At 37.3% G+C, this 23,726-nt stretch overlaps 1 protein-coding gene across 1 annotated transcript in view; it reads right to left on the bottom strand.

The window, feature by feature from the left end:
• Positions 1-21,794, bottom strand: part of LOC126282187 (nuclear pore complex protein Nup58-like) — a 140,975-nt gene extending 119,181 nt beyond the window's left edge. Inside the window, exon 1 of the mRNA XM_049981717.1 lies at positions 21,494-21,794. Coding sequence (XP_049837674.1) covers positions 21,494-21,558 — 65 coding nt within the window. The 5' untranslated portion in view covers positions 21,559-21,794. The remainder of the gene's footprint in view (positions 1-21,493) is intronic.
• Positions 21,795-23,726: the final 1,932 nt, after the last annotated feature.

Genomic DNA, 23,726 nt, shown 5'->3' with positions numbered 1-23,726 from the left:
TGTGAATAGCTTGAAGACTTTTTAAGTATCAGAACCCACTTTCTTGTCTTCAACGGTAAGTGTCCTTTAGAGACAATGCTGTGGCTGGACAACGTCGTCTCTCTGGTGGGGCGATGATTCCGCCACCCGCCGGCACCTCAACCAGCTCCGCCCCTGTCTGGTGGACCCCAACGCCCAGGGGCAACTGCCAGTGTCTATCGCCGACCGGCCTGTGGTGGAACCTTCGCTTCCGCCTCAGCCACTATCTCTACCGCCAACTGCCCATGCTGCATCGCCACCTCCTGCCCCAACCAGCCACGAACCACTGGATGTAGACCAGGATGCCCCTACTCCTATGGATGTTTGTGGTGCTGTGCACTATTTTTTTTTTTCTCAGGGGGAGAAATGTCATGGTAGCCCCTTGTTGTTAGAGAGCCCACAGAACCAACATGCAAGATGGGTTGCTAACTACCTTTCAGCAGCACGGAGAGAAACATCACCAGCAGACAGAAACAGTAACAGACTTTCCAAATAAACATGGAATTACTTCACCAGACAAGTGTTCCACCAATCGGAACTCATACGACTGCTGTAACACTCCACCAACCTGGCTTTATAAGCACGCCTACACCGTCAGTGTTTACCAAGCATTAGGAATTGCTCCGGCCAGTACTTACACCGGCCCTAGCCTTGTATTCACTTGCTGTAGTCTTGTAGTAGTACGGTGTATTTTGTAAAGTACTTTTGGTCAGTATTTTCTTCCATTGTTTTGTTTCCTTATCTGTTTTTGCTAGCACAGAATTGTGGGAGGTCTTTTTTTGTTTGTTCTGCATTTAAAACTTAGTGTAAACCAAGAAGGCATTTTTTCTTTAATTGTAATAAAATGGCAAATTGGCTGTTAGTTCTTTCCTGCCAACAGCAGGACGCTACACACACATCACGCAATAGCGACTTATGATCTTGGTGGTCTATGGGCCTCTTCAACAGTCTCGTTGTGAGTTACATTAAGCATTAAACAAGTGCAAAAAGTGTGCCAATCAGCAGCCTTAAGAATCCAAGGCAGGGCGATTCAGATGAGTACTGGTGTGGGGGATAAAATGAACACATAGCAGACACTACCCTGAAGTTCATCAAAGAAAAGGGTAAACTAAGGCTAAACACAATGTTGTCATCAGCTGAAATGGATCCATAAGTTATACAGGGTAGGGCAGAGCAACTGATTTGTTTGAATTTGGGCACCTGAAGCAACTGTCATTCTGCGGAGGGTGGGGGTAGGCACATTAGAGAAGGTAGGGCTGCCAAGGCTGCTTTTCTTACAGCCGTTTAGGAATCGCTCATTCTATGAGGTGAATCCACCACGAAGAACTAATACCCCCAACTGAATCCATATATGCACAGTGTGTGTGGTGTTTCAACCCCCCCCCCCCCCCCCCAAATGACTTCTGACCATTACATTCACACAATTGAAGAGTTTACCTGCCAACATTCAATGAGATGGCTGTGTGAGATGTACAGTTCCAGCAGGACAATGCCATGCCACACACCCTGCATATGTCAAAGCTTGTTTTGCGGCCATGCTTCCCAGAATACCTCATATCCTTGAGGGGAGATTTGCACTGCCCAGCAAGGTCACCTAATTTCTAAAATCATATTTTTACAGTGATCAACCTACAACTCTGGCTTACCTGAAGAACAAAATTTGTCAATATATTGCCAACATACCCATTGATTTGCATCAAAGAGTTGAAGGAAACTTCCAAGTTTTATTAAGACACTGTATTGAGATGCCATCTGCTTGATATCATCATTAAAATTGTGCAAACAACAAATTTACATGTTCTACTTGATGCTGCTCAAAGTATCAATATGTATCTGCATACTTGTTGTGATCTTCAGTCCAGAGGCTGGTTTGATGCAGCTCTCCATGCGATTCTATCTTGTGCAAGCTTCTTCATCTCCCAGTAACTACTGCACCCTACATCCTTCTGCATCTGCTTAGTGTACTCATCTCTTGGTCTCCCTCGATGATTCTTACCCTCCAATACTAATTTGGTTATCCCTTGATGCCTCAGAACACGTCCTACCAACCAATCCCTTCTTCTAGTCAAGCTGTGCAACAAATTCCTCTTCTTCCCAAATCTATTCAGTACCTCCTCCTTAGTTACGTGATCTACCTATCTAATCTTCAGCACTCTTCTGTAGCACCACATTTCAAAAGCTTTTATTCTCTTCTTGTCTAAACTATTTATCATTCATGTTTCACATCCATACATGGCTACACTCGATACAAGTACTTTTAGAAAAGAGTTCCTGACACTTAAATCTATACTCCGTACAGTAAATGGCGCAACTCCAGTAATAAATATAGAATTTGAACAGAAGTCTGTAGCTAAGGTAGAATTTTCAAAATTTTTAGGTGTGTCCATTGATGAGAGGTTAAACTGGAAGCAACACATTGATGGTCTGCTGAAACGTCTGAGTTCAGCTACGTATGCTATTAGGGTTATTGCAAATTTTGGTGATAAGAATCTCAGTAAATTAGCTTACTATGCCTACTTTCATTCACTGCTTTCGTATGGCATCATATTCTGGGGTAATTCATCGTTGAGTAGAAAAGTATTCATTGCACAAAAACGTGTAATCAGAATAATTGCTGGAGCCCACCCACGGTCATCCTGCAGACATCTATTTAAGGATCTAGGGATCCTCACAGTAACCTCACAGTATATATATTCCCTTATGAAATTTGTTGATAATAATCCAACCCAATTAAAAAGTAATAGCAGTGTGCATACCTATAACACCAGGAGAAAGGATGATCTTCACTATGCAGGGTTAAATCTGACTTTGGCACAGAAAGGGGTAAATTATGCTGCCACAAAAGTCTTTGGGCACCTACCAAACAGCATCAAAAGCCTGACAGATAGCCAACTAACATTTAAAAATAAATTAAAAGAATTTCTAGATGACAACTCCTTCTACTCATTGGCTGAATTTTTAGATATAAAGTAAGTATTAAAAAAAAAAAAAAAAAAAAAAAAAAAAAAAAAAACACTTAATCATTAGTGTCATGCAATATTTTGTGTAATGTAATTTCTTGTACAGACATCTTTCATTAACCTGACACGTTCCACATCATTACGAAGTGTCGTATTCATGATCTATGGAACAAGTATTAATCTAATCTAATCTAATCTACTCGATGTTAACAAATTTCTTTTGTTCAGAAACGCTTTCCTTGGCATTGCCAGTCTACATTTCACATCCTTTCTGCTTGCACCACCATAAGTTATTTTCTCCCCAATTATCAAAGTGTCTCATTTCCTAATCTAATTCCCTCAGCATCACCTGATTAAATTAGACTACATTCCATCATCATCATTTTGCTTTTGTTGATATTCATCTTATATCCTTCTTTAAAGACACTGTCCATTCCGTTCATCTGTTCCTCCAGGTCAGTTTGCTGTCTCTGGCAGAAGTACAATGCCATTGGCAAACCTCAAAGATTTTATTTCTTCTCCATGGATTTTAATTCCTACTCCAAATTTTTCTTTTGTTTCCTTTCCTGCTTGCTCAGTACACAGACTGAATAGCATCAAGGGATAGGCTACAGCCCTGTCTCACTCCCTTCCCAACCATTGCTTCCCTTTCATGGCCCTCAACTCATAACTGCCATCCGATTCCTGTACAAATTGTAAATAGCCTTTTGCTCCCTGTGTTTTACCCCCTGCCACCTTCAGAATTTGAAAGAGTACTCCAGTCAACATTGTCAAAAGCTTCCTCTAAGTCTACAAATGCTAGAAACATAGTTTTGCCTCTCCTTAACCTATCTTCTAAGAAAAGTCATAGGGTCAGTATTTCCTCATGTGTTCCAACATTTCTACAGAACCCAAACTGATCTTCCCCAATGTCAGCTTCTACCAGTTTTTCCATTTGTCTGTAAAGAATTCGTGTCAGTATTTTGCAGCCGTGGTTATTATATTCTTCCTGAAGTCTGGGAGTATTTCACCTACCTCATACATCTTGCCCACCAGATGGTACAGTTTTGTCAGGGCTGGCTCTCCCAAGGCTGTCAGTAGTTCCAATGGAATGTTGTCTACTCCCAAGGTCTTGTTTTGACTTAGGTCTTTCCGTGCTAAAATTCTCCATGCACTATCATATCTCCCATTTTGTCTTCACCTATGTCCTCTTCCATTTCCATAATATTGTCCTCATGTACATTGCCCTTGTATAGATCCTCTATATACTCCTTCCACCTTTTTGCTTTCCCTTATTTACTTAAAGCTGGTTTTCCATCTGAGCTCTTGATATTCATAGAAGTAGTTCTCTTTTCTCCAAAAGTCTCTTTAGTTTTCCTGTAGGCAGTATCTATCTTACCCTAGTGATATTTGCATCTAAATACTTACATTTGTCCTCTAGCCATTGCTGCTTAGCCATTTTGCACTTCTTGTCTATCTCACTTTTGAGATATTTGTATTCCTTTTTGCCTGATTCTTTTACTCCTTTTTTTATATTTTCTCATTTCATCAATTAAATTCAATATATCCTCTATTACCCAAGTATTTCTACGACCCCTCATATTTTTACCTAGTTGATCCTCTGCTGCCTTCACTATTTCATCTCTCAAAGCTACCAATCCTTCTTCTACTGTACTTCTTTCCCCTGTTCTTGTAAATTGATCCCTAATGCTCTCTCTGAAACTCTCTAGAACCCCTGGCTCTAAGTTTATTCATGTCCCATCTCCTTAAATTCCCACCTTTTTGCAGTTTCTTCAGTTTTAATACACAGTTCATAACCAATAGACTGTGGTCAGAGTCCACACCTGCCCCTGGAAATGTCTTACAATTTAAAACCTGGTTCCTAAATCTCTGTCTTACCATTAATTACCTATTTGAAACCTTCCAGTATCTCCAGGCCTCTTCCGTGTATACAACCTTCTTTCATGATTCTTAAACCAAGTGTTAGCTACGATTAAATTATGCTCTGTACCAGGCGGCTTCCTCTTTCAATCCTTACCCCATTCCATATTCACCTACTACTTTTCCTTGTCTTCCTTTTCCTGTTATTGAATTCCAGTAGCCCATGACCACTAAATTTTCGTCTGCCTTCACTATCTGAATAATTTCTTTTATCTAATCATATATTTCATCAATTTCTTCATCATCTGCAAAGCTAGTTGGCCTATAAACTTGTACTACTATAGTAGGCATGGGCTTCGTATCTATCTTGGCCACAATAATGCGTTCACTATGCTGTTTGTAGCAGCTTACTCGCACTCCTATTTTTTATTCATTATTAAACCTACTCCTGCATTACCCCTATTTGATTTTGTATTTATAACCCTGTATTCACCTGACCAAAACTCTTGTTCCTCCTGCCATCGAACTTCACTAATTCCCACTATATCTAACTTTAGTCTATCCATTTCCCTTTTTAAATTTTCTAAACTACCTGCCCAATTAAGGGATCTGACATTCCCCACTCCGATCCATAGAACACTAGTTTCGTTTCTCCTGATAATAATGTTCTCCTGAGTAGTCCCATATCTGCATTACTTGCATTTGGAAAAAAAAAATTGATTTGTAAGTAGCTAGTTTCATTTACTCACCTTAGATTAAAATAAGTGGGGGAGAAATTATTCAGGATCAGAGGTCCATATTTAAAAATGGTTTTTCTAATACGTTACAACGGTTTTTGGTCTCAGAGCTGTCTAATAAAGGGTTATGGACATTAACATCATCCAGTAAAACAAACGGCAGGGCTAAAGATGAGACGAAATTGATGATCTCACAGTATGCCGCATCCATAGGAGGGATGGAATATATACGTTGGAAGGACGATTTCTATATTGAACACACACTCATAGCGTCTTTCAGGGTCTATTATGTCCTTATAATAGGCAGGTAATTAAGTACAGAACCAAGTTTTCTGAAGAGCTATGCAAACCACTACGCAAAGTGAGAGCAAGTGACAACAACCATCAACCATTACCAATTATTGTAGTAATAAAAGGTTAGAATTGTTAATCACAATTTGATTAGGCTTAACACCACCTACTGGCTATGATCCACAAGCACGATTCTGATAGCAATGGAGGGGGAAATCCTGCGAAGTCAGGGTTGCTAGTTTTCGTCACCTGGCTCTAGCTGCCAGAGACTGTGTGTGTGTGTGTGTGTGTGTGTTCTATTTTTGAAATAAGCCTTGTTGGATGAAAACTAACATTCCAACAGTCTTTTTATGTGCCTTTCTGCGACTCAGCATCTCTGCAATATGGTGAGTAGCAACTATCCCTTTCATATATTGTTACATTCCAATTGGTGTAGCAAGGCGTTTGTACACAGAGGACAACCCCAGGTAGTGGTTGTTGTCTTTCATATATTGTTACATTCCAATTGGTGTAGCAAGGTGTTTGTAGACAGAGGACAACCCCAGGTAGTGGTTGTTGTCTTTCATATATTGTTACATTCCAATTGGTGCAGCAAGGCGTTTGTGCACAGAGGTCAACCCCAGGTAGTGATCGTTGTCTGAAATTTCCACAGATGTACTCATTCCTACAATTAGAAGACATATGGCTAAATCTCATACACTTGAAGCATACACATTGAGATATGCAGAGTTTTAAATCATACCAGAAAATCATAATCTTAACTTTACCCAGTAGTAAGTTGCCCTCAAAACCCATGATAGATGCTCCCAAGTCTACTTTATTATCTTCAGGTCCTAATTTGACCTGATGGACAAAATGTACACATTCTTATAACAAATTAGCACACAATTCCCTGTCTTTGAAGTATAAGGTCCTGGCAAAAGATTATACCCTTGACCATATTCAGGTTCCTATGCAGAGTAATTGTGACTGGGATGTCAAAGTTTGTTGTAGCTTAAATTTATACTGTTTTAATTATTAAAGATCTGTTCTCTATTTCGTTTATTGAGGTGATATGACTGTAGTTGTCTCCAGCTTCCTCCACAAAAAATAATGGCATGGTACTTGTGAAAAATTCACAGTCAGCCCTGGTGTAGAACAGGAATTTAAGCATATGTGTCTCCCCTTGTTTGATGGATCAATCTTCATCTCAATTCATACCTAATGAGGGAAATGTATGGTGCTTATTTCCCTTTGTGTTAAGGCATTCTGATGAGGCTGCTGGACCCCTACAGCGATCAGTGTGATTCAACTTGGACCACTCCGACTGGAGTCTCTTCCCACGGGTGCCATCTTGCCTAAGCAACAGCCAATGCATTGCTGTCCAGAATTCTCTTGTGCCCACATAATATACACACATACTTCTGGGCAGTCTTTGGGAGGAAACAATGCAAAAAATGGCTCTGAGCACTATGGGATTTAACATCTTAGGTCATGAGTCCCCTAGAACTTAGAACTACTTAAACCTAACTAACCTAAGGACATCACACATATCCATGCCCGAGGCAGGATTCGAACCTGCGACCGTAGCAGGAAACAATGCAGGCATCAACAGTGTGTTCCTCGCATGGTTAGGGGGCTGTCACTGTGTACGTACCTGATGACACTCCATGTAGGACTGGCTGCCATGCTGGGTATCCGGCTTAGAATATAAGTAAAATAGACTACACATAACTTCATTATAATGTAGCCAACATCTAAGTCATGTGAAAAAGGGCAAGAAACCAAGTTTATGTGGTTGCATGCACAGACTATACATACTTCCAGGTGAGTTCTGGAATAATGTTCAATTTATCTTAACTGTAGTATTTTCAGTTAGGGTTTCTTTATTACAGAGGTGAAATTTTGCACGACATTTTACACATCAATAGATATTTTGTTCCACGAGTAAAGAGGTTTTAAAAGTGCAAAAAGATTATTGAACCCATTTTTTGAGACTAAGTCAACATATTTACAGGCTGAAGCAAAGGAGTAATGTTGTCACAAAGCAAATGCGAACAGTCTTTTCTAACTGATAGCATTTATTTCTGTTTAAATATTATGACATGAATGATAAGGGACAGTATACTCTATATCTCACTAAAATAAATATGAAAATTTATGAATATTAACCCCAAGGTCCTTATTTTTTTCTGTTTAGTATCAGAACTTGTTTTCACTGTTTGACTGGTTTCAGTTTTCCTGCTGATGAAATACGAAGGAATGTTAGGACAGGGAGGAATGTTCGAACAGTCACTCTGAAAATGGAGAATTTTAAACCAAACTTCTACACAATGACAAAGAGCATACATTTTTCAACAGCAGTTTCGACATTGAGAGCTTTGGTTTATTAGAAGAGAACTGAACCCAGGTGTTGTACCATCAATTTTAGATTTTTTTCAGCACTTAGCATCTAAAGAAGAACCGAGGAAACCACCAGCTAAGTCAAATGTCCATAATTTACTACAGAAAATGAAGTATTCTCATAAACATGACTAATGAGAACTAGTTTCAATCACTTAAACATATAATTTCATTCCATTTGGAACTACATTTAGTACAAGTTTGGTTTAGTTTGTATAAAAATCTATGTAGGAACATTATGACTAGTATTACTGAATAACATTTGTTGTCATCAGTGCACTGCTAGTTACTGATTCAAATTGTAAGAACTGTAGCCCCTATGATTTTTGTTGCTAGTAGTAAATGTTAAATTTATGTTCAGAATAAGCTCAGAAAATTTTGTCAACATATTGCTTTTTTAGTCCCATGGTCAGCAACTAAATAAGGCACGAATATTCAGAAAACCACATGTATAGGTTTATGACACGAAATAAAATACTAATTTTGTGAAAGTCTCTAGAAATAGGCTTGAAGAGACTAAGGAGAATTTATATTTACTAATGTAAAACTGCCACCATTTAGCAAACAAATCCAGTACTGCTGAAACACTGCTGTCAGATTTAAAATGGAAGCACAGAGGATTACTGGAAGTACAGCCGATATATTAGAGGTACACCAGCAATTACACATTTTTTGTCTTATTACCTATACAAAGCTGCAATATTAAAGAGTTCTACACAGTAACTAATAGTGCAACATTGGTTACTGTTTTTGTGTGTATACATTTAGTCTTTCAAACAGACAAGTATATGAGCTTGACAGCAGTAATCTACACCTATTATATACTTATGACAATTACTGTAAATGGGGATTTTTGTACAAATAAGTTGTGTGCATGTTTTCATTTTTGTCCAAATATATGTTTCATGTCTTAGTAAAAACTGTTCCATTTCTTTTATTAGAATCTTCTTCTTCTAGAGGTTGCCCAGCATCAAAAGGAGAAATTTACCTTTGTCTACTCTTATTTTTTAAGTCAAGCCTATAACAAAGTCAGAAGTTTTTTTTTTCCCCACAATGCTTCACCACATCCCACTACCTTACAAAAACTGTACCAAGGAGTAAATGGTAAACCAGCAAAAACTGCATTGATCCTGAAATGATACCACATGACTGTCATGAACAAGACAGTTGTTTCTCATGATGGATGAAATGCTCATTAGAATACACACAGAATGACTTCTGGGTTCACAGTAATGTAATATTTTTTGAAAGACATGTTCATCGGTGATTGTAGAAATTATTTATTTTACTATTGCAATTTCAGCCTCTGTGTCATTATCAAGTCCTACATCAAAAGCTAAAAAAATATACAATAAATGAAGCACAGTGAGTATAGACAGAGCTGCACAATCATGCCATCAGACAGTACAAAAAAAAAGATGAAAATAACACATCGCTTGAATTTCTCTTCAGCACAGGTCAGAATTAAAATCCTCTGGCATGTATACACATCATCGTCAGAACAAAGCTTTCTGAATATAGGAATACAGTAGCATCAAAAGAGTGCAAAGCTCTGTACATTGTGGAAATTATTTAAATTATGTGAACTGTTACCCTGTTAACTTATCAGAGATAGTACAGTCCAGCAATAACAACTCTAAGCCTCATACCATAACTTTGTTTTCAATCTGTTGGCAACACACAGCTTTTCATGTGACTTGGCCATGAGGTACAAGGAGCCAGGTTACGGAAATTTAGTTACAAGGGAGTGGGATTAAACTACTTATCTTATCTGTCCTAAAGATCTTACAGTGGTTTGCTTACTGATACAGAACATGGCAACAGTAATCTTACATATCATTTTCCCTGCATTTACATTGCAAATGAATAAAAATATAGAAGGCACAAAATGCTTGTCCATGAAACAGCCAACAGAGCAACACAGCAAACAGAAAATACATGATGATGAGATGCAAACCCTTAAATATAGTAAAGTATTTTTACTAAGCTCTAATATGGTAAATCTAATGCAATTATGTAAAATCATATGTACAAATAATAATAATACAGTTCCGAAGTGCTTAAAATTTTATAAGGAAAAAGGTAAAAGTAATAACGCCATATTATGATTCACTACTATAACAGATAAGACAAGACACACTTTTAAAGATAAAATGAAATACAGATCATAAATTAAATCAAAAACATAAAACATATGGGAGTGCACTCTATTCTCTCTCATTATGTACAAAAATTGCACTGCAATAGGAAACAGTGGAAACACTTATAAAACTTTATTTTCATTTATGAAGACCTGGTAAAATACACCACATAATATATTCTAAAAGTAAGATAAAGATAAAATAGAAGTCATAGCACATATGACTCTCCCATATCATCAAATAAAAATGTCATTAGTACCATACATATTATAAAATCATGATATAAACTTTTCTGTACAGAATGTTGGGGCAGTAAACCTGTATCACATCAGAAAAAAATGAAGCATCTTAGTGCCATTATACTTTCCATCATTTGCACTTAAAAGCAGACTGGAAGTTATCTATAAATTTACCATTTCTTATATAAGTTTGATCATAAGCAAGTCGTTGGGATTATCTCTGATGTAGTTGTGAATTTCTATTTCTACAAGAACATCCATTATTCTGCTTTTAGGCACTGCATACCGTATTGGAAGGGCTGAATCTATGTACCTCACAGTATGTTTGTTCTCACTGAGATGTTTGCTTATGGTAGAGTTACTACTCTCTTTCTGCCTAATACATCCTCAGACCCACCACTGAACACCCTCTCCGTTTGTCCACTATTCCCGTGCATGTGCTAGTCTTTTCTGTAGACCCCACGACTGGCAAAGTGGTTGGTGTACCAGTGCCTTGTCTGATTTTCTTGCCTAATGTATTATCTATATAAAAACTGGTCCCTACATTAGTTTTCTTGAATACTAGTGCGATCGACCGAGCGAGGTGGCGCAGTGGTAAGGCACTGGACTCGCATTCGGGAGGACGACGGTTCAATCCCGCGTCCGGCCATCCTGATTTAGGTTTTCCGTGATTTCCCTAAATCACTGCAGGCAAATGCTGGGATGGTTCCTCTGAAAGGGCACAGCTGACTTCCTTCCCCACCCTTCCGTACACCGATGAGACCGATGACCACGCTGTCTGGTCTCCTCCCCCAAACAACCAACCAACTAGTGCGATATTGCCTGGGACTGCACCTAAGTATGGTAGTTAGGCAAACGTGAGTCTTTTTGTACCTGGTACTTTCTACTGTCACTTCATCAGTTATATCTGCCATGTTTGTTTTAACTTTCCACTCACTTAGTCCAGTGATCATTTCCCCTGAAACCACTATAGCTACTCCTTGCAAGACAACCGGTTCTTTTTATTTCCTCATCATCATCATCTAGTGGCACGTTGTTTAGTCTTTGCATCACACAATTAAAATAGGCTCGCTTATGGCACACTGAATGGAAAAAATCATTACATACAGTACAATTCATGGTGACTGGCTAGCAAAATATTTCAAATTTGTTGTCAATATTTGATAGTTGGACATCTAGGAAAGTTGTACTTTTGTTAACTCCCATTTCTTCCATAAATTTTATACAGGGGTGCAGGCTATTAAGTTAGTTGTGCATTATATCTACATTGGTAACAAATCCCTCAGAAAGTACTAATGAACCACTGATACATCGCTTACAGTACTGAATTTTCTTCGATGTTGGGGAGGTGAGTAACTCTAATAAGACGACAAATTTGCAAACATCTGCCCTTGTGAGTTTGCACATAATTAAACCCGCTCTAATTACTTCAACTGTCTCTTTAACCTGCAATATTTGTGTACATATTTGTGATGTCAAAAGAAACAAATACCCCATTCTACAGAATCTTAACATTCTTAATGTCACATGCACCCTTACAAGTTGCGCACAGTGTACAATTTTTCAGATGTTTATACCATATAACTGGCACGTCAAGTTTTTACTGATCTTTTAGTTAGGGCTATCAACATAATACATATTTGGCTGAACTGAAACATTTGGCAACAGTTCATGTAATTTACATCATTTCAATGACGCACATAGCTTCGCACTCGTCTGGTGTTGCCCTATTTCTAAAGTCAAAAGTCTTATTTCTGATGATGTACACATGTTTGAGGATTTCAAATTATGACATGTGCTAAAACAAAATTTAAGTGATGTGTTATTTTCACCACATTTTGTAGTGTACTATTATCTGAGGGCATGTTCATATCCATGTACTTCTATACTCCCCAAGCCACTGCACTGTGGGTGGCGGAGGGTACGGTGTACCACAACTAGTCTCTTTCTTTCCTGTTCCACTACCAAATAAAACAAAAGAAAAGCGACCGTCTACATAAATGCATATGATCCCTAATTTCTCTTATTTTCGTGGTGTTTGTGCAACTCTGGCTGTACATTCTGTAGTTTAGTTTTTTGTTTGTTCTTTTCTTGTTGTTTTTGTAGTATCATTTCACAATGGCCCAAAGACTGAAACTACAATAGTAAAATAATTTCCTACAGTTGACCTGAAGAAAAAGGTGCCTTGGTATTCATGGTTGTAGCACTGGATGACAACTGGAAAATTCCCATGGAGTATTTCCTGACAAGTGGTTTGCCTGTTAGTGAAAAGGGGCAATTTATGGATTGTCTTGATTTTCTAAAACAGATTGGAATTAATGTACTCACCCCATCATTTGATGGTGCAGCTGCTAATTTGTCAATTACTCATTATTTGGGAGCTGAATTTAGTCCAGACAGGATGAAATTATGGTTTGTAAGCCCATTAGATGCTTGTTACATGCTAAAACTTGTTAGAAATTGTCTTTCCACAAATGAGGAATTCTGCAGTGAAGATAGCCTAATGAAGTGGATTTTTTTGTTGAACTATAAAAATTATGGGCTCAAGAGGAATTGTATTTAAGTACAAAACTAATAAAATTCCATATTAATTGGCACAATGAAGATTAAACTCAGTGTACAGACATTAAGTGAAATTGATGCCAGTGACTTCCGATGTCATGATGAAAATCAGGCCTATTTCCAGTTTCGGGGCTGTGATGAAAAAGTGAAATTTGCCAGGTTAATTAATGACTTATTTGACATTTTAAACAGCAGAGAATATTTTGAAAGGGATTCAAAAGATCCTTGGGCACAAATATGTACAGCGATGTATGCCTATATGTAAAGTAAAGAAAAGATATGGCTAATTACATTAAAACAATCAGACGAGGGAACGTTACTGGTGCAACCAACAAAAAGAACTGCTTGCAATACATATAATTAATATGTCTCTATTCTTCATTAACTGCATATAAGACTATCACAAGAAGAACTGCACCAAATGATTTTCTTACAAACATAAACTCAGTCAAGACCACCTGGAAGTGTTTGTTTTATAGTGCTGTGAGACATCATAGGAGGGGCAGGACAACAATCCCACAGCACGGCAGTAGTTTGAAGCTGCTTTCAAGAGATGTTCGGCATACATTTAGTTTAGTACATCTACTGGCACTAATTGCCCTGCCATAGATACTATCACAATCCTTAGTGTAACATCAAATAATCACGAAAATGTAATGAGTTGCCATCTGTTCTAGAAACTGCACTAATACTTGTAAATCATGAACATGTTGGCATACCTTATTGAGCTTCTCTCACTTTGTATGTGAATCACATAGTTGAATATACAGCTGCATTTGTAGCTAGGACAGTGAAGTACAGTACTAATACAAATGTCTATTTTTAATGTGGAAAACTTTTTGAAGAAATTAGGTACAATAGCTTTTCAGGACTTCAGGAAGAACATTTTCCTTCACTTGAATAATATATTTCAAATTCTCCTCTCCTCAACAATTGTATTCATCAGATGAAAAAAGCTTTACTTGTGGAATATTTTCAAACACAGTTACATTATACAGTGACACACCAGAATCAGTAGCTGCACTATCTTTGGATTATGAGTTACCACACCAAAAGAGCTGTTTGAAAACCAGTGATTGTGTGTTAGTTAATCCACTCAATGGGCTCAACTATTTGTGAGTACATGCATGGTAAGTATGGGGCATCAAGCCACTGCACCAACAGATGCTGTATTCTATGTTCACTTGGCCATACCTCTGATCTCTGCGTTCAGTCATTTACTTTTACTTACTTTGTTAAGTCTAAGCCCCTTTCAGTTTGTTTACACAAGGCCCCAATTACCAGGTTTTACCTACATTTTATTTCAGAAGTGCAGGATATATGGGGAATGTTATCTAATGCCTTAGACCAGTCTTTTTGTTGTGCCTGTCTGCGACTCAGCATCTCTGCTTTTCGGTGACTGACAACTTTCCTTCTCATAATATCAAAAGTATAATTCTAAGAAAAGTCGGCCTCATTCAAGCTTTCCTTAACTTTAATTACAAAAGAACTCGGCTAGAAAATCATGCAGTATCAATGCAGTCAATTTTTCTGAAACTCATTCATTGAACTCTGATGAGGTATCCTGCATTGTTTCTAAGTTTACTGAAACCAACAGTTGAAAAGTCATATTTTTGACCATATTACTGCTAAATGCATTTTGTAGTGTACTTTTTATTGGGTTACATTAGAATACCAATTAATTAAAAAACTTTTATTTTTAGTAGGTCTAATGAAATAATCACCCATCACAACAGTCACTAACTACATTTTAAACATATAGCCATAACTCTATGGTGGCTTAATGGTTCGCACATCTGCCTAATAAGCAGAAGACCTGGGGTTAAAGTTCCGGCCATGGGCCCATTTTTAATTCATTGGTTCAGCTTCTATCCTCACGATAAAAAAAATTTATGGAACAAATGAAAATTTATTTATGGATAAGTTATGAATTTTTCCAATTATGTCTATAAATGCTATTACATCTAAAAATGTCATTTTTTAGCAAAATATGTATTTTTTTAAATTTTATACAATTGTGAACCCCTGACAGGCCCACTTTCATACTCAGGGAAATAGTCAACAATAATGTGAGGTGTTTTATACTTTTTTTGAAAATTCTCGAAGCTGTCTTTGATAAATTAAAGATTTAAATTTTGAAAGGTGACTACCAACAGCCGTCAAGTAATGTGTAAAATGCGTGTTTCACTATCAGCTGCCTTTATTTTAAATTTTTATTTACATTTGAAAAACTTCTCCCATCATTTTGGTTCACATGGGTGAATTGTTACACCAGTTTCAAATTATGGTAGTGGGGAATTATTGACAAATTCGCATCACTCATTTTCAAATTGGGTCACTGTATTTTAATAAAATTGGTTCTTTACCTATATGCAGGCTACCTCTGGGGCAAGCTTTATCAAGACCTGATATAGTGAGATAAAATTCAAATTAAAATTGAGTACATTTGACATGGAATGTCCCTTTTATAGACTTCCTACTTCAGCGGCAGTAATGCCTGAACATTTGAGAGGAAACATTGAGAATATTTTGTGTACATTTCAAGACTGTGCCAGTTCTAGGTGGAGATTTTTAACTTAACAGCTATAGACTGAGGGACCTAAGTGATTAGAGCAGATGTTAGGGACAGGGAATCGTTCAAAATTGCTCCAAATGCCTTATCAGGAAACTAACAGCTTGCTGATTACCAAAGAGGTCAGCACGAACATTTCAACTCCACCACCAACAATATGAGTATCAATGGACAATATTCAAGAGCATTGTGCATTGACATTCTTTAGGCAGGTATGTGCTGAACAGAGTTGTGACGGATGGAAAAGACTCACTGTGGTTTGGCAGCTGCATTAGAAAAGTGGTACGAAAACAATGAGAGCTTTGCTGCAAATTTAAATGTAGCCAAAGTATCACACACAAATGAAAACTAAACAAAACCAAAATTCATGTAGGATTACAAGATTGCAGAACAATCACTGGAGATGGGTTATTTTCACAAAATACCTAAGCATATGCATACAGAGTGATTTAAAAATGGAACGACCATATAACAATAATCACAGAAAGGGCACAAGCCATACTAAGATTCGTTGGAAGAATCCTAGGGAAATGTAGTCCTGGAAGCAAAAATCTTAAAAAATATAGTCTCACCCCATACTATGGTAACAGTTTAAATAATTAAACATACTAACAGCAGCCTCGCAAAACATTTACTCTCTTATGGAAATCAATGTGAAGAATCAGTTGGATAAAGTGCACTCACTGTGTCCACAGCACTTGCATTGCATCCCGATGTTGGTAATTTGTTGATGTTGGTCGTCAAGCAATAGTATACACTAGCCAGTGCAAGTCCTTCAAACTAATGATTTCTTTGATTGGGAGACACCAATTGATCACATTTGTTTTTGGTATGGGAATATGGAAGAAAACTAGATATGCTGACAGACTGATGTTTTGTGTAGCTTGAGACCTAGGTTAGGTGGGAATGTGGCAGACTGCCACACAGAATCGCGTTTAGCACAGCCCGAGATAAACACATCTGTCATGGCAATAAGGTACTTGTATACCTTCTTCTTTATTTTACTGAAAATTCCATCAAATTCTAAACTAAAAGAACAAAATACCAGCTAAATTTAAACAGGAAACATAGCAAATTACAAAAAAGCATTGTGACTGGCTACTATCAACTGACTCACAATTTGTTGTATTCAATTCTCATTGTTCATCACATGAGTTGTTACCAACATTGGCACGCAATGCAACCATTGTGGGGTTGGGGCTTTTACAAGCACATTTCATCTACATTTACCTAATTAGGCGCTATTTGAAATAATGCCATAGAACTCTTCAAAAATATAAGAAACCAACAGCCTTTACCATCCTCATTCTGGCAGATAATGAAATTTTTAAAAACAAACTGAAATAATTTCTACTTCACACCTCTCCCTACCCTACAGATGAATTTCTGAGTAGATACTTTCCACGTGGTGGGTTACATTTATCACATGTTGTCAATTAAGATTAAAATTAAAAATCCAATTTTGTTAATGGCCAGCATATACGCATGCTTTTTGTAGAAAAATTTATTAAATGGGATTATACTGACACACGACACATCATTGCAAGCTGTGGATATAAGCCAAGAAGCGTAGAGGGTAAAAAATTAAAAAAAAAAAATAAACAAAAATAAAGAAATGGAGAGCTTGAACTCCATGCTTTTCTTTGTTTACAATAAGATCTTAAATTTAATGTGCACCTACAACACCTACCATACATTATCAAATATGTTCATCCCACAACAGTAAGAAGTTGTTCAACTTGTAATGTAAAAGATAATTTGCAAACATATCATAATTACATTAAAAGAAAAAGCTGACATCTACTACTAATAGGTTCTGTAGGTTACAACATATTACAATTAAAACCAATTACACATTTAGAACAGCAAGCAAGCAAATAAACCATTATGCGATATAATATTAGCTATTCAGATAGTTCTTTATGAAGCACAAGCTGATAACAACTGCAAAACTATTTCCTGTAGAAAAACTTGTTTACAAAATCAACTATAGGAATACATTTGTGAATAAGATTTATTTGGTTAAAACTGGAATGCGACATCTTAGAAGAAATTACGGACAACTAAGAGAACATGGAGAGAGAAGTAGCCTTAATGGAAGCTGCTCAAAAGAAATGTAATCTAGATAATGACTTTTTATCAGTTGACTAGAGAATAACAACAGCAGCACTAGAAAACAGAATAACATTTCCATTTAGCACTTCAACACACCGGCTTCACAAGTTAATGACAAACTAGCATGTGCAGTAGGTTGAGGAAGTGACAAGAGAGGATACGGAATTCCAGGGAGCCAGAAATTGATATGACAGGGGGGAAAGGAAGGCAGTATTACTGTACAGCCTAGAAATGAAGAGTGTGTGTGTGGGGGGGGGGGGGGGGGGGGGGACCTTGCTAGAGATACTATAGTTCTTTCTGTGACAGGTACAAACTAAGAAGAGCAATGACTTTTTTCAAAATTAGAAAAACATAACAAATATTTCGAGAAAAACTCAAAACATTTCAGCACATTCATGAAGCAAGGCAACAGAAGATTACCAACGACATTATGTGAAGCAAGCAGTATATTTGCTTCAAAAGGAAAACAACAAATGCAAAGTACCAAAATAAGAATGTGTGAAAGAGGGACTAAATATATTTAAATAGATTTGGTAATGGGGGAAAAAATGATGTGATGGGTTGGAAGATTAAGATCAGGTTTTAATCATTAAAAATTAAGAAGTTAACTCATTATATACAAATCACTCTTCAATGAGAAAAGTGGCAAACAGTAGTTCATCAAAGTCATCCCAACAGAAAAGAGCAGCTATGAAATGTGAAAGGAGAAAAAAAGAAGCTGCCTAAATAATGGGTAGAAAATGACAGAACAGAAGGTGCTGATGCAACACATTTACAATCACTAAAATCAGCTGGAAAATATCATAGCTAAGTGGTTATTGGACCCTACCTTAAAATATATGGAGGTGGTTACAAATAAGATTTTTTTAAAGAAAATTACCCTCATGTAAATGAAGGAGATGCAAGGAGTTTGTTGAGAATTGCCACACTATCAGCCTGACATATTATACTTCAAGTGCAGATAAGACAGTAAGAAAAATTGAGGTACAGAACAAGTACCAATTTGGTTTCAGAATATGTAAAAGAACCAGAAAAGCAATTTGAACATCCACTGAAACTACAATAAAATTCATTGTCAAACCCAACGATATCATTACATACCGGGTGATCAAAAAGTCAGTATAAATTTGAAAACTGAATAAATCACGGAATAATGTAGATATAGGGGTAAAAATTGACACACACAAGAAGAAGAAGAAGAAGAAGAAGAAGAAGAAGAAGAAGGAAAAAAAACACCATACTGCTTAACGCACGAAATATCTCTTGCACGCGTCGTTGGGTGATGATCGTGTGCTCAGCCGCCACTTTCTTCATGCTTGGCCTCCCAGGTCCCCAGACCTCAGTCCGTGCAATTATTGGCTTTGGTGTTACCTGAAGTCGCAAGTGTATTGTGACTGACCAACATCTCTAGGGATGCTGAAAGACAACATCCGACGTCAATGCCTCACCATAACTCCGGACATGCTTTACAGTGCTGTTCACAACATTATTCCTCGACTACAGCTATTGTTAAGGAGTGATGGTGGACATATTGAGCATTTCCTATAAAGAACATCATCTTTGCTGTGTCTTACTTTGTTATGCTAATAAAATTTTTTGAACGTTGGTATTTTTTTGGTTCTAACAAAACCCCATGTCATTCACTGACTTTTTGTTCAACCTGAACATACAACTATCAATACTTGTCCCATACACCATGAATACAAGATCTTGTAATGATGTGGAATGTGTCACTTTAGTATAAGTTTTCTTTGCACAAAATAATTTTTTTTTATCCATTACTGCTTCATATCTACAAATTCATCTATGTAGTAGAAGGAAATTCTTTTAATTTGTTTTTAAATGGTGGTTGGCTATCAGTCAGACTCTTTCTGGCAAATGACCAATGATTTTTGTGGTAGCATAATTCACCCCTTTCTATGCCAAAGTCAGATTTAACCTAGAATAGTGATCATCATCCTTTCTTCCAGTGTTATAGCTACGCACTTCACTGTCATTTCTGAATTGGGATGGGTTATTAATAACAACTTTCATAAGTGAATATATGTATTGCAAAAGTACTGTGAATATCCCGAGTTCCTTGAATATATGTCTGCAAGGTGATCATGAATGGGTTCCAGCTATTATTCCGATTCTCTTAACGATGAATTACCCCAAATACGATGCCATACGGAAACAATGAATGAAAACAGCCATAGTAGACTAATTTCCTGACATATTTATCACCAAAATTTGAAATAACCCTAATAGCATAAGTAGATGAACCTAACCATTTCAGGAGATCATCTGCTGATAATCTGAAAAAAGGTGTTCAACATAATACAAAGAGTAGTAAAAAAGTTGGAGAGATAAGTGATTTATAATAAGAAGTTGCATGTAATCAATGTAGAAGAATAAATGACAATATTAACAAGGTTGTCGTATATTTTCGTTGCGAAATTTGTATGTCAATGCAAAAAAGAACCGTAAAATGACACAGTGGAACCAATGTGGTGCAAAATGTCAAATCACATTACTTAAATGAGGGGAAATGCACTATATTAAGTAAAACACTTAGCTGTTTCTCAGAAAACAAAATGAAAAGAGTAGAGAAAATTAACTCTGCAAGACCACAAATAGTACACTGGAATACCTAAGAAAAGTGTAATTCAACAAAAATGTCAACCGATATCACAAGTTCAGACACAACACACGAAATGTGCACAAATTAAAAAAGAAATTAAAAATATACTTCAGACAACAGACGACTAAGAAATGCATAAAAATAACTTGCCAAAAGACTGTACTCATTAGTGACAGTAACAATAAGTAGAGATGAGACTGAAAAGAAGAAAATTCCCACAATATATTACATGAGTTAGGCCTAAATCTATTAGTAAAAACAGACTACACTCTTACTTATAGTGTAGGAAACAAATACTTCCATTACAACCATATCGTGAGCTGCGATGATAAAAAGCTCTATGCACCCTCGTGTTAACTAGATGCTCACATATTCACTAAAATTACAGCTCATCATATTAGGGATTAAAAACTCAGAACAAAACTTTTCTCCTACCTACTTCCAAATTACGAAATGCATAATGCACAATTTTTGCCACTCAAATTTGCCCTTACATGCGTTGAGAATACGACAATCTTACTTCAGTAGCCTATATTTCAATACTGCTTTTGGAACCTCAAAACAAGTTTACGGATATGTATTTAATTTCCACTGTAGTTTTCTTATATATTTCTATGATAACGTCGAACAATTAATATGATACGCTAGTGTTATTGGGATGACACAGTTACAAATCATACTCGAAAACTGTTTTTGCAGTACGAGTTAAAATTGAGATACCTCAACAAACGATAAGTTCCGGGAAGCGTTTTTTCAAATGATAGACAAGCCCCTTAGAATCGTTCGTCTGCCTCTTTACAGATGCGTCCAAATTTTTAATGCGCAGCGTACTATAGATTCTTGAACGACACTTCAAATAAGAAATGTCATCGCTAACGATTTAAAGATAATGTGGGAAACAATGTCAAGCAGTAATGCTATAAATACAAGTCGAGGAAAAAGTTTCGCTGTGCAAACGAGAGTTTTTATTGTGAACTATTTTCGTTTACTCACTTCGCGCCGAACCCGAAAGCCGTTCCGGTGGTTGTAATAGCTTGACTTCCGAAGCCAAACGACATGTTTTAAAAAATATTTTGCTGTCTTCTTACTGTTTACTTTCTAGCGATTTGTGTCACAACTGACAACAAGTTCACAATCCCAACAAAACAGGCCGCCAAGCATTGCACCATACACTCATGGAAGTTAAATTGCCAGATACTCCACTTATTACAAGGAACACCAGACAACATCAGTACATCCAGGCAGCCTGTCTTGTTTCTGTTACGCACTCGATAACAGCGAGCCAAGCGGCCATCAAGCTGCACTTTTGAGTATCATATCGGATGAGTGGATTAGATCAGATTAGATTAATACTAGTTCCATGGATCATGAATACGATATTTCGTAATGATGTGGAGCGAGTCAAATTTTCCAATACATGACATAATTAAATTAATTTAACAACATAAGTAAGTTAATATAACAATTTTTTATTTTTTGTTTTTTTAATTTTCTTATAATTTTTTTGTTTGGTTTTTCTTTTTTTCTTAATTTATATCTAAAAATTCCTCTATAGAGTAGAAGGAGTTGTCATTCAGAAATTCTTTTAATTTCTTCTTAAATACTTGTTGGCTATCTGTCAGACTTTTGATACTATTTGGTAAGTGAACAAAGACTTTAGTGGCAGCATCATTCACTCCTTTCTCTGCAAAAGTTAGATTTAATCTTGAATAGTGAAGATCATCCTTTCTCCTAGTATTATAGTTATGCACACTGCTATTACTTTTGAATTGGGTTTGGTTGTTAATAACAAATTTCATAACAGAGTATATATACTGAGAAGCTACTGTGAATATCCCTAGATCCTTAAATAAATGCCTGCAGGATGATCTTGGCTATATGCTTCTGATTAATGTCTATATTTATTAATGGCCTTGTGGAACCCCATTCTTGATAGTTCCCAGTTTGAGGAATGTGCTGATCTTTGCATATTATGAGAACTGCTTATTTCAACTTTCTGCACTCTTCAACAAATAACGTCGTATATATTGATTTGTAACTCACTTAAAGATAAAGTTAGTGAAATGCCTATAGATGCTGACTCTGAAATTATTAGTATGTCGAAGCACCACTTAAATAACTTGTCAATTCAGAGGCTCACTTTACCAGAACAGAGATTTGCTGGCTGTTTTCCAATGAGCTCCTTGAGGGGTACGAGAGTAGCTATGTACAAAAAACGGTATTCCATGGGTGCACCCTGTACCCTTCATGGCATCTGGAAGAACCCTTTCCACATCTGGAATGACTCCCCCCCAGTATGCACACGGAGTGCACATTGGTTTTCTTCCCCTCCCTTGCAACTATATCCCTAAGGGACCCCATTATGCGCCTGACGTTGGAGCTCCCAACTACCAGTAAGCCCATCCTCTGCGACCGCCCGGATCTTGCAGACTGAGGGGCAAACTCTGGAACAGGACAAGCAGCCATGTCCGGCCAAAGATCAGTATCAGCTGGAGACAGAGACTGAAACTGGTTAGTCAGACAAACTGGAGAGGCCTTCCGTTCAGCCCTCCGAAATGTTTTTCGTCCCCCGCCACACCTCGAGACGACCTCCCACTCTACCACGGGTGAGAGGTCAGCCTCAATATGGGCAGTATCCTGGGGAGCCACAGCCGTAGTCCGATCGGGGGATGCGTGAAACGAGCTGGCTGTCCCCGACAAACAGCCTCAAGCTGTGTGACCGAAGCCAACACTGCCTGAAGCTCGGAGCGAAGGGATGCCAACTCAGCCTGCATCTGAACACAGCAGTCACAGTCCCTATCCATGCTAAATACTGTTGTGCAAAGAACGTCTGAACTAGTCTACAGAGAGCACAAACATTTCGACACAAAATTTAAACGGTTATTAAAATACAAGACTGCCTAGAAAATGCAGCAATGCACCTACTTGCGCACTGCTGACACACTGCTTGGCGGCAGAAGGCTAACAGTACTGACAGTAACGTACAAACACTATTTGAAAGAAATAAACAAATGACAGACGACTACACGACTTTACATGTCACAGATATCAAAATGCAAATCTGCCCCTGCTAAATACGAAACCACACAATGATTTGGTGGATTTAACTAAACAAGTGCGCTAAGAACACTCAAACAAATTTTCAACTTGACTACTATCATTATATGAACGCTAAATAAGCCACTTGCTGCTACTTGTGCACTGCTGACACACTGCTCGGCGGCAG

The sequence above is a fragment of the Schistocerca gregaria genome, chromosome 7 (assembly GCF_023897955.1).
Source record: "Schistocerca gregaria isolate iqSchGreg1 chromosome 7, iqSchGreg1.2, whole genome shotgun sequence".
Lineage (NCBI taxonomy): Eukaryota > Metazoa > Arthropoda > Insecta > Orthoptera > Acrididae > Schistocerca > Schistocerca gregaria.
The sequence above is the reverse complement of the archived record's forward strand: the minus strand, read 5'-3'. Positions and strand labels throughout refer to the sequence as shown.